This window comes from Schistosoma mansoni, chromosome W, assembly GCF_000237925.1.
Source record: "Schistosoma mansoni strain Puerto Rico chromosome W, complete genome".
NCBI classification, from domain to species: Eukaryota; Metazoa; Platyhelminthes; class Trematoda; order Strigeidida; family Schistosomatidae; genus Schistosoma; species Schistosoma mansoni.
Genome location: NC_031502.1, coordinates 59,440,800 through 59,454,091, shown reverse-complemented (window position 1 = coordinate 59,454,091; position 13,292 = coordinate 59,440,800). Strand labels below are relative to the sequence as shown.

General features: G+C 35.9%; 1 protein-coding gene across 1 annotated transcript in view; it reads left to right on the top strand.

Annotated features, from left to right (window-relative positions):
* Nucleotides 1-8,061, top strand: part of Smp_077090 (putative nitrogen fixation protein nifu) — an 11,204-nt gene extending 3,143 nt beyond the window's left edge. Inside the window, exons 2-4 of the mRNA XM_018790340.1 lie at nt 5,069-5,304; nt 6,433-6,616; nt 7,823-8,061. Coding sequence (XP_018655694.1) covers nt 5,107-5,304; nt 6,433-6,616; nt 7,823-7,881 — 441 coding nt within the window. The 5' untranslated portion in view covers nt 5,069-5,106 and the 3' untranslated portion in view covers nt 7,882-8,061. The remainder of the gene's footprint in view (nt 1-5,068; nt 5,305-6,432; nt 6,617-7,822) is intronic.
* The last annotated feature ends 5,231 nt before the right edge of the window (nt 8,062-13,292 follow it).

Below are 13,292 nucleotides of genomic sequence, written 5' to 3'. Positions count from 1 at the left end.
CAGTACAGATCCAGTTATTGTAAGATTAGAAATACTTGTAAAGCGTTAATTAGTAGGATTAGACGGTCATACGAAAAACAATTGGCTAGGGATTGCAAACAGTCCAAAACGGTTATTCTCGTATATAAAGAGGCGAACTCAAAGAAGTGATGGAATACCATCACTTTTGATACAAGAAAACCCGTTAAGTTTGGCAAGAAATGATACCGAAAAAGCGGAAGCTTTTTCGGAATATTTCAGTAAAGTTTTTTCTACCAATAATGAGGAACGATCACCTATTCATTGTGATTGTGGCGACTTGTTGATGGACCCTGTAGTTATTAAGAAAGAAACTGTTTTAAGGCTACTTCAGCATCTCAAACCTGATAAGTCTAGTGGTCCTAATGATATTCATCCTCGGATTATGAAAGCCCTCTCAGATGTTATTGCTGAACCCTTAGCGATACTGTTTGATATGTCCCTGCGGCAGTCCAGATTGCCCAGAGACTGGAAAGACGCAATAATCAGTCCGGTGTATAAGGCTGGGAGTAGGGATTTAGTTAGTAACTATCGACCCGTCAGCTTAACTAGTGCAGTTGTAAAACTAATGGAAAAAATTATTAGGATGGCTGTTATAAACTACGTGGAAAGACATGATCTTTTGTCCAAGGAACAACATGGTTTTCGAAAAGGTCTATCATGTTTGACAAATCTTCTCATTGCAAGAGAAGATTGGGCTGAGGCAAAAGATCGCAATATTCCTGTAGATGTCATTTTCATAGATCCAAGTAAAGCCTTTGATAAGGTTTCCCATTCTGGTCTTAAATTAAAACTGGAAAGTTTTGGAATTCATTATGCAGTCATAGACTGGATAAGTGACTTTCTTCATGGAAGGAGACAAAGGGTAAGAGTAAATGGGGCTCTCTCATCGTGGGAACTAGTAAAAAGTGGATTCCCTCAAGGCACAATTTTAGGTCCTCTTCTCTTTTTACTTTATATAAATGAATTACCAGCTATAGCTAAGTCATCCGTCCTACTATTCGCCGATGACATTAAGATTTGGAGACCCATATATGGCATGTCAGACAGAATAGTTTTACAGGAAGATCTTAACTCATTAGTGGCATGGATGAACGGGTGGTCACTAGAAGTAAACCCTAATAAAAGTGTAGTGATGCAATTAAATAACTACGATGATTCGTATCACTACACAATATGTGGACTAGTGTTGCCCAAAGTAAGAAACTATAAAGATTTAGGAGTCATACTAAGTAATGATCTCAAAACAACCAGTCACCGTAAGGCTGCTGCTGCAAAAGGCTATAGGGTATTATGGTCTATTCGTAGATCTTCCCGGTATCTGGATGGGGAAATGTTTAGATTATTATACCCAACTTTCGTACGGCCACATTTGGAATATGGGATTCAAGCAGCGAGTCCTTGTTTCAAATATGAGGCGGATATGTTGGAACGAGTCCAACGCCGCGGGACAAAAATGGTAAAAGGCCTATCTGGCCTATCTTATGAAGACAGGCTGAGACACCTCAACTTATTTCCGTCATCTTACCGGCGAAAACGGGGTGATCTAATATTGGCATATCGTATCCTGAACGATGGCCTTGGTACTAACAAGTCCTATATTTTCCTCCCGTCTAGGGCTGGTCATTTGAGAGGACATTCAAAGAAAGTCCAAAAACCGAGATCAAATCGTCTACGTCTGGAGTTTCGTTTCTCGCACCGAGTAGTGAATTACTGAAATTCTGATGTTGGTTTGTTCTTTGAGCTGGATGATTTGGTCGTGGAGCTTTCATCGTCTTTCTGAACGACATCATCAGCACAAACTTTGGGTAGAATTGAAGTTTTTGAATTTCTACACATGTGATTCACAGCTTGTCCTCTGCACTGAAATTCTCTACCAGAACACCTAATATCAGCACCTTTTGTTGATATATTCAGGACGAGATTGGACCTCCACAGTGTAACAAGCTGCAAGGATTAAAATAGGTCACTAGACCTCCTATCCTTATTACTGAAGACTGAAGACTTACTGAACCGTAGCCGCATTTTTTGGTTTTCAAAAATGTCTGTTGTGCTTGTAAAAAAAGAAAGGACGCGGTTTGGGTACAAAGAGGGAAAACCTATTACAGAATAGTTTTATCCACTGTTCTGTAGATCCAAATTACGTAGGGTTTGTTCCTCTTCTTCCAGTACACCCACTCTTCGCTGCCGTGCAGTAAGAAAAAGACACATTAGTAACGCCACATGTTTTGATTCTTAATACTGTTACATTGTAACAGTGTGCATGTTAGTTTGTACTTACTCACTTGTTTTCAGTAATAAGGACCCTGTAGTTAGCAGAACTAAATAAGTTCAAATTCTCTTTGAAGGTAATAATGGTGGTATTCAATACCAACCCTCTCAAATAATCAGTTTCTTTTGGGTTCATGTAACGCCGATCACTTGTCTCCATAGTAAAGGAAGTTATTATACAGTATTGATTATATAGCAGGAATATAGTTGTTCTTCATTCCTAACCTTCATATTTGGTCACGTTTTTCAGTTGGCTTTTTACCGTCGTTTTGTAGCAACCCAATCTCCCGATATTGAAGAAAATTTTATCATTTTGGTTAAATGTCAATCGTAACTTTTGGGGGGAGACTCTAATTTGTGGACAACCTTTGAACGAATCATAAGTGACCTTGAGGAATATTAGTCAATCAGTAAACAGTATAGAGTGAAGACATGTTATACAAAACCAAAGAATTAAAGTGGATATACTTCTCTTATATGGTTCAGAAGCTTGTCAAGGTTAGAAAGAGGTTCAAAGGTTCTAAAATCGTAATGCATAAGGTAGAGGAACTCATCCATATGGCTCCAGAATTCTTGGTCTCTGGAGCCATGATAAGGTCACAAAGCCTCTCAACCTCGACCACATAGCTTCAATATTGTTTGTATATACTCCGGTCGTGTAAGCTTGTCATTTTTGTTACGCATATATCCCCACAATACTCATACCTCTGAACATCCGAAGCTTCAGTAACATCCGCGAATATTGTAGCCGATAATACTGGTGCTTTTCGCAGCAATGATTATAATATGCCTTAGTCTCAATCTAGATCGAGGGAAAAAAGTTCCTATTCTAGCAGACGTCTTCCCCCAACATATATCACATCGAAGGACAACATCACGGTAGTTTGCATAAGGTCCGGAAGTCTTTTGATTACCGCAATTACAAATAAAGGAACTTCTCAGTGGTCCCATTTATTGTAGCCGCTTAATTGTCACGTCTTCTCTAAAACCCACTGTGAGCATCAGGTACTGATATTGGCTCCGTGACCTTGGAATCCCTCAAACGTTTCTGATTGTCTCGTTCATAAATTAAAGTCTCGCTATACACTAAAATCGGGAGGTGAGTGGGTTAAACTAACTTCTTTCGATTCCAAAATTGTTCTAATCTGGGGCTTGTGTTACTGCTAAGTGTTGTCAGTTGCTTTCGATTTTAAGTATAAGTGCATTCTGTGCGTCCATTGGGATTTCGATCCATCTTTATAGCCCTCCTCACACGCCACTCTGTATGCTCCTTTAGTACACAAAGTAACTTCTGGGTAGAAGCGAACCACCAGATGTAATTCCTTTTTTTTGAGACCAGTAGAATAAACAGTGGCAATTCTAGGAAGCTTTGGAGGATTTCCTTTCAAATGTTAAGTTCATTTTGGTGACACTCTTCAATTCATCTGAATTTCGCCTAGTACAAGTCTATTATACAATCTTAACATCTATCCTAGTGAGATGTAAAACTCGGTTGACCGATGCGCCAATTCATCAAGTTATGGCACTAAGAGCAATCACAATTGTTATAGAATGTCACGATTTTGAATAAAAATACCTTTCAAGATTTAGTCAGTCAGATATCAAAATATAGTCAGAGAATATTGACGACATAGGATTTAAACTTCATTTCACTTGTGGTTGCTCTCATTTATATCTTTATTTACTCCCATTTACACTTTCTTTTTTACCACTATGTCTGGGTGTCAGAATTTGGTAGTGCTGACCATATACCATGGTAAGCAGATTAAGGAGCGTGAGATCAGTCTGGATTGCCAAAGTTTCTAAATTGTTAAAAAACTGTTGGGTTGTCGAATTCTTTCGTTGTATACCAAGCCTTGAGTAATACTTTGTACTTGGTGATTGAAAACCTGTAGGGTATCAACGATAATTTGCATATCTGTGTAGTATTATTATTCACCTAAAGTTTATTTGTTGCACAGATCTGTGTGTGGTTTCTGAGTTGCATTTTTATGTTTCCCAGCAGTTGAGTTGATAACTTATGATCTGATCACAAAGCACATCTTGCATACGTTGATACTACGTGACTAAAGACTATCAGGAGGAATTTCTGAGCCCAGGTTTCTTTCTAGTTTAGACTTATCGACAGGGACTGAAATTCTGAGAAAAATATTTTTCTCGTGATCTGAACCCTTAGTCAGCCTGTGCCAGTTGAAAACATTACCTACAAGCTATTCACTTCTCTGATAGCCCCTTACAGGACTAAGATATTTACAATTGTCGATTTCTGAGGGTCAATCAGTGTCGTGTTTGTTTAGTCCGTAATAGTTATCGACAGAATTCGATCGTTAATGTACTTTTGTTGGCAGTCGAGACAAACATTGGCAATAGTTATAAATATTATTTATCGACAATAATGATGAGAATTAGTCTTCAGCTTTGATACATTTATTAACGTAATCTAAGATAATCGCATAGTAACAATTCGCTTTCTATCTTACTGGATAAACAAGGATGTCCCAAAAATTACATGGTGGTTAATTACTGACTTCCATAAGAGGTAAGTTTACCATATTACGTCTCACTATCAATCGCTTTTACTCCTCTCATAGATGTACTCGTTCATCATATACTTTATTCAAAGTTATTTTTGTTACAATTAGCTGATTAAATACAATACCTCGGTAGCTGATGACGTCACTTACCAGTATTGAGGTTTTTCGGTATTTTAGTCTCAGCAAGTAACTCTTGCTCTTTCATCTTTTGTGTTGATTTCCGATACTTAGTTTGTGTTTTTTAGTGCTGTATACAATAGTGGTCAATTGACGAACTTACACGATGATTTCTCGTCTTGGGATATGTCAGTCAACCATTACAAGATGTCTAAGACAGCATGCGTCGGCGTATCACAAGAATGTCATAGATCATTATGAGAACCCTCGTAATGTAGGCTCACTCGATAAGAAAGACACGTCTGTCGGTACTGGTTTGGTTGGTGCACCGGCCTGCGGAGATGTCATGAAGCTTCAAATAAAGGTAAGGCATCCACTCTATGAAAAATCTTAAGTATGTATTTATATGTTATTACATAAACCATGATATGGTACTTACATGTCTTCCTGTGTTCTGTAGACGTGGTTTTTCCTAAATTACAACTGAGGTAATTTTATCAAAAATAATCGTCCAGCATTCACCAGTTTTAGGTATTTGTTAAGTCAGTCAGTCAGTCACACCGCACAACTTCTTACGTACGTACATCAGTTCGAGTTGCCATACCACATTAGCACAGAGGTCCAGTTGTTGATTCAAATCCCATAGTGGTAGAGGTAGTAAGAGTATAAGCATTAATGTGAAAGATTAGGGTTTGAAGATGTTATTGAAGGAGTATAATCCAGTGAAATAAATTTTGAGAGAGAAAAAAGATATGGACATGAAGAATTCAGAAGATTAGAATTTGATAGAACACAAACAGTGTATGCACCTTCGCCATCGCAGACGATTTTGAGCCATGGCAAAAGTGCATCCACTCTATGTGTTCTCCCAAATTCTAATCCTGAATTCTTTATGTTCCTACCTTTTTTCGCTTTCCAAATTTATTTGTTAAGTAGCTTTGATTTTATGATGATGATAATGATCACTTGCAAATTTATACTTCCAACAAGACTTACTACATAAGTATGACTTGCGTCATCGAGATGTTGTATGCTTTTTGATGTAGTGAGGAATAGGTCTTCAGAGTAATTGTCTCCATTGGTATCCTTTTTAAATAATTTATAATTCTAACGATCTCAAGATCACTGATCCTTTTATCAGACTTTGTAAAAACAGGGAAGTAGAAGGTAGCAGGTTGACTATTGAATGAAAAGACAAAGATAAGGATTCATTTGCATTTTGGCGTTAGTTTTTGTAAACTTGTATGAAGTTAATTATCAGTAACGGAGGGGAGGTACTGTCATAGATCTACTATTCAAATTTAAACCGTTGTCTGGACAATTTCGAACCTCGAAATTTTTAATTTAATGACTATTTACTATGTTTCCGTAAAATATATATATTTATTTTTAAACAGTATTGAGATGCCAGGTATTTTGACTATTCTCTCTTTTAATTTCTTGTTTTCACACGTAAAAAAATCTGTTTTTGATGCATTTCTTTTGATTTCAGGTAGATGAAAATGGGAAGATAATAGATGCGAAATTTAAAACATTTGGTTGTGGTTCGGCAATTGCATCTAGTTCACTGGCAACTGAATGGGTTAAAGGTAAAACAATTGATGAAGCTGCAAAAATAAAAAATAGTGATATTGCCAAAGAACTAAAACTTCCACCTGTCAAATTGCACTGTTCTAGTAAGTCAGTACTAATTAATTTTACGTTCAATTATTTGTTAATTTATTCCACATGTAGCGTTTCTTTACAGAACATAGAAATAGGTAACACAACCTAAGTAAATTTTATGAATGCAACTACTTGGATTATTAGCTCAAATCACTATAGCTTGTGATATTTATAAAAAATGAGGTCGAAGTAAACGTTGCATCACTTTGGGTTTATCATAACAATACCTGTTCTTCGGAGTTAAATTTCTATCGCTTCATCCTAAGAAGATTCAAAAATGGTACATCATTGTAAAATTATCCAAAAATGTTTTTATTGTTCAAGGCTAATTAAATTTCAAGGTTGATGAAATCTTCATTACTCACTAAAGTCGAGTTCTGTAAATCTTCATCAACTTAGGTAGCTTGAATTTATTAAAAAGATGTCTATTCGCCGCCTGTTTCGACGCGTAATGTTGACCAGGATATGAGTAACTTGAGAAGATTGAAAACTGACAAACCGAAACTTTCATAGTTGAAATCATGAGTCAATTGAAGCTAGACCACCATGGAAAACCTGGAAGCACTAGACGGCCGTTTCGTCCTATTATGGGATTCCTCGGCAATTCGCATCCACGATCCCGCACTCGCGAGATTCGAACCCAGGACCTACCAGTCTCGAGCCAGAGCCCTTAACCGATAGACCACTGAGCCGGCATCCAACGGTGTTGATGTCTGACTTCAACCAATCCACGATTTTGAGCGACCGTTCACCAGTTGTCTTCAGTGAGTTGATGTCTCTACAACAAACTTGGTAGAACTCTACTGGCCACTGCTTCCCAGTAGAACTCATGGATCGTGGATGCGCACTGCTGAGGAGTCCCATAATTTGACGAAACGGCCGTCCAGTGCTTCCAGGCTTTCCATGGTGGTCTAGCTTTGATTGACTCATGATTTTAACTATGAAAAATCGAAACTTGTCATCATTTTATGAAACAATTGATTGCCTATTTGACCAGTGTAGGGCAGCTGTAGACCTATTGGTTAAGTTTCATGGGATAATCGTAAGCTATAGTTCAAGTTGACATGGTTCAAAATCGATTTCAGTAGTATATATATATATATATATATATATAGATGTCTACACATTTTTGCTTCGCGTTGTTTTCAAAATTTTCTTTGGTTTAACCCTTTTCTGGTTTAAGTTTCTTCTCTCTTATTTTTCTGTTTGATATTTAGTGCTTGCTGAAGATGCTATCCAGGCTGCTATTAAAGATTATAAGAAAAAGTCTACTTGAGTATTACTTTATAAGCACAAATCAATCCCAATCATATTCGACGTCATAATTTCTCATTTCACTTAGATAGACATTATTGTAAATCATAAGCACTATATTGAAAGTCATTTTGTTATCTAACAAATTTAACCATAGATACAGAGATACTCTCATAATAATAAAGTTTGTTTTCATCTACCAAAGAAGTGTTCTTGTTCATAAATTTCATATTAGACTGTATGTAGTTGTTTGTTTATTTTTCATATTTTAGTGTCTTATATACAGCTCTATAGTTTTACTATATTATGTGTTTTTGTAGTGTTAGGGTCATCTATCAATAGAGCATATTTAATGAAAGCTTTCGGAAAAGCCCTTATTATACTGTATTTTTCAATGCTGCATGCAGTGGACGAAATATTGCTTAGTAATCTCTAAAATATTCTAGTTTAGCAGGGGATTGTTTTTGACGTTGGTCTTCAATGTTAGTTTGTTTATAAATTTAGTAGAGATTTTGACTAAACTGGTACTGGAAAATTTACCTTTAAGGTTGAAAAGCAATAAATGTGTTTCAATTTAAGAACTTACCATAGAAATAATGGTAGGTGATCTCAAAATACAGGAGCTTTTAGTGGCCGAAGGTTATCATTTATGCTTCTACTAGATAGTTATATTTTTCCTTTGCAAATTTGCCTACTAATAAGTAATCAATTTCAAAAGCACTTAAAAAAAGTATCATCATATTGCAAATAGAATTTTACCTAGATTTTACTATTTGTAAGTGCATTTTATCTCATATCGTCCCTGAATCACTGGGATGTAGTCATACGAACCCTTAGGACCAATGTTTTTTTATTTTGATAAATTATAAATGAAAATGGAAGTAATGTGAATCATACACTAGTTCATCGAAGCTAGAACACTTCAGTCTTTTTTAGGCAGGGGATTTAAATATTCAAGCCAAATGTACCAACGTCTCCATTTTGTAGTAACACTAAGTTACTTATTAATAGTATTGCTCACTACAAAATTATTAAGGTAGAATGTCCTTAAAATTTTGCAATTCGAAGTTAGCTTCCATCACTAACTGATGCCAGTTAGAGAATCACTTAGAACATAGGGTACACTATGTAGCTGCCTTATTCTAGCTTACTGTTTACCAGCAGTACGCACCTATAACCAGATCAGGGCTATAATCCAGGGTATTTAAGTTCTCACTTCGGCAAGGATTTTCAAACTTCTGATGATAAATCCTGACTGTCGTACAAAATCACTAATCAACTGGAATTATAATTGTGGAACAATCGTTTATAACTGACTGGTTCAGAAGTACTGTGCTCTCTTCTCTCTCTCTCTCCTGAATCTTGTCCTTGGAAGGCTATGGTTTGTTTGGTTCTGGAAATTCTCAGACCAGAATTAAACGTTTGTTTATTGCTCCCTGAGCGGTAGTTCAGTGGTTAAGGAGTTTTGAAGCCTATCCCGCTTTTGGTTTGAACAACTGGTTAGTATCACTAGCCAGATATACGAAACTGTACCTGGCAAATGAATCACTTAGTCACTGCAGAATTATCAAGTAAACCAAATGCACAACATCCTAAATATGTTCAATGCCTTGTAATGTCTTTGATGATTTTATTTAAATACTTTTATTCATCTTTTGAAATTGATCTTTTAAAGAGTAAATAGAAACCAACATTTTGTTGCATTAGATTCATTTTGTTGTTCGTATGACCTATTTATACCAGAAACGAAAGTAAGTAACATTTTTGGCTGAACTCCACAGGACGATTATTATTTTACAGGATTATCGGAGTTTTTATCATCATTTACCTCTACACTCATAATCTACGAATTTACTTTTAAACGACATGACTTTTAAAACCGGATTTTGTATAAATACTAAATTTCCTCTCCACAATATGTTTTGAGGCAAGTTATTTATAAATTGAAACCTATGTCTTCTAGACATTAAATAGGAATAATATATTTGTAAAATCTCAGCGAATGAATTTTAATTAAATCCAACGTTTCGCCTGGCAATCTGGTCCAAGCTTTTTCAAGGAATTATAATCAAACATCAAAATTATCGAATATAAATAGGTACATGGTTCTCCGAGTTGGATTTAATTAAAATTCATTCGCTGAGATTTTACAAATATATTATTCCTATTTAATGTCTTACATCAACTCGGCGCTCAAATACTGTGAAACTATTCGCTCTAATTTAGACGAGAGTTCTTATCTATGTCTTCTAGTTTTCTCCATCTTAGTTTCCCATTTTTATAGTTCTGTGTTCGTTTTCCATTGGTCCAATCTACAAAAATATGGTTTTTACCAGTTAAAATGAAAATGTTGTAGTTGTTAATATACCCAAAGGGAGAGTCGAAGGTTGCTGATCGATGGATATTTACAATTTTAGGTTTTTAAACTATTTTTTCAAATCCTGTATTGTATTTATTTATTTAAACACTTGAATATTGGTACAAAGTGGCACCAAAATATATGCACCACAATAAATTTGTGTGAGGTCTGGAATGCTGGCCAGATGTCTAAACCGAAGTGGGTGGTTTTCTTGGGAGTCCACCCCAGAAGCCTGATCTAGAGCCTCGATCGACGAGGCAGTGGAGCAACGTTAGTCGATGCGATCCCATGGAAGGAGATGGTGACAAGGAATAGGTTCATATCTTATTTGGTCCCTCAGGATCTTGTAGCTTATATGGAGCATTGATTTGAAACCAGGGTTTCCCAACTCTCCTTGGTAATTGTTCCGTACCCACCAACCCGGTTCAATCACTGGACGTTTTCTTTTTGTCCTCTAAATTTCGTAAAAACACCTGTGCCTTGAGAAATGAGTGAGTGATCCTTCTTGATAGTGGATATATATGCTTATCCATATAAAACCACCCTCTCCATTCTAGGGCAGTATTCTCATCAACTGATTTACCATCATTCCCTAATACCCTGTGTCTAACCTCACTATTACTTACCCGGTGATCCCAGCAGATGCGAGCAATATTTCTAAGGCATCTGTGGTCAAATACTAGTAACTCACGAGTATCTCCTACTCTTAATGACTATGTTTCACAGCCGTAAAGTAGAACAGAACGAACTGCTGCGCAGTATACTCGTCCGTTAATTGATAGACCTATATCTCGTCTTCGCCACAGGTGACGTAAGTTGGCAAAAGCCAAACGAGCTTTTTGAATCCGTGCAGAGATTTCGTCAGACACCAACCCATTAGGGCTGATCAGACTTCCAAGATAAGTGAAGTTGTCGACACGTTCGACTACTTCGCTCTCTATCCTTAGTTCAATAATTGACAACACAACACTTTTAACATCTTTATCTTGAGTTACATATATTCTCTATCATCTGAAAATCACTTATTTGTATCTATAATCCAAATACTGATGATTTATTTACTGATGTCATTAATCTCGTAAGAATATCAGAATAGACCAAAACTATTTTATCTTTCATATCATTAGTAAAGTGTCAGCAACAAAAGAGTTTACCATAAAGTAAAAAAAAGATAATTCAAGTTAGAATATTTTGGAAATTTGATAAAGAGATTAATGATGATTATATTTAAGAGACTGCATAATATCATATATTGAAAATAAAAGAAATACAATCCTCAAGTATATAGTCAATATTTGAAATAGTGTAGTTACAAAAATCTCAATAGTGAAAATGAGACTATTTTGTATAATGTAAAGTATAATTGTTTTTATTATGATTAATAATGATTCCAATCGACATCCAATTTTAGTTGTAAATATCTATTATTCAAATTTAGTTATTTATTATGAACTCAAGGGAGAGATTGGATAAGTTTTAATACTTATTTAGAACTCTTAAGTAGTATACAACCAAGACTATACAGAACTAAACTGTAACTCAAAACGAGCTGGATAATTTGGTACTGTTGACTTTGAATGTTGTAAATTCCCCTTGCAAACATGAATTTGATTTCTTTTTTTGTCAGAGCAATCATATGCGAACCTCATTATTAATGCAAATCTTATCAAATAGCAGGAAATTTATAATTCACTTTACTTGCATACGTAGTACTGTTTAGACACATTATACATACAGTTGCTTTTATGATGGGTCTCTTGTCTGTACCATTTGGTGACCACAAATCAAAAAAAATTATTCGTGCTGTACAGTTTTCTCGACAATTGTGTTTTCATTGAGATCTTTGAGTAGATGCAGTTACTTTTTGATTTATATCATTATTTATAGTTCTACATGTGAATGGAATTAAATATTTAGCGGTCGTCTTTTAGTTTCAATCGTTCCTTTTCATCAATCTTAACTGTCTATTTTAAGTTGAGTATTGTTAATCCTTTTTTCTAGTTGATTGCTTTGTCGGATGCGATCCATTTTTGATGAGTTGTTCACTAGTGGGATGGAATCTGAACACTCATGAACTATTGAGGACTATATATTCTGCCTTTGGTATCTATGGTAAACTTCTTATAGACTTCTGTTTTGAAATTAGATATATAAGTTGAGTTTTATTATATAATCTCATGTATTTGGCTTTGTGTAAAACCTGTATATTATTACTCAGCTTGTTGTTATAAAGTTGAACTATGCTGTGATATAGCAGGAAATTAAGTATGTAGACTATGTTTAATATCAAAGACTCACACGTATCTTGGCTATTACATCAAGATGCTATTTTATTCATGAGTGTGCCCAGAAAAAAGCATAATATGAACACAACATGCATAAATGTATCTATGTTTTAAAGGCTAAATAAATATTAAAACGATTTTGTTTCCTTCAATTATTTTAAATAGTCCCACCCCCCTTTAACCAATAGTCATTGAAATGTAAGTATTGATTACTCTTGACCATATAATGTGATGCCCCCAAATGCCCTGGTATGGCCGAGAGTGGGGAGAGTCCGTTCTCCTTCTCGAAATGCTCTCACATGGCCAAGCGTATATAGCCTCTACCAGGGAAGTCCTACTCACTGCCTTCTCGTGGCATTACTGTTGTTTGCGAAATTGAGAGGACGGAAAGCGAATATCTGGTGCTTTAACTGGGTTGGTGGACACGGAAAGTTCACCTGGGGTAATTGTCAAACCCTGATTCCAAACCAATGGTGCACATGGGCTCCAGTATCCTGAAGGAACAAATGGCGTATGAATCAATCGATGGTCATCGGCTACCATGGGACTTCATCTCCTAAAGTTACTCCACTGCCTTGTGGATGAAACCTTTATATCAAAGGCTCCGGGTGTGGTCCCCTAAAACAACCACCTGCTTGAGTTTAGGCATCCGGGCAGTATCACAGCCCTCACACAGATTGAATGATATTTGTGTGGCGCATATTTATCTGATGCCCCTTTGTACCAATATTTGTGTTTAAGTAAAATAAAATATTATGATAGAAAGGTTAAGCATAAAAAGCGAATTAA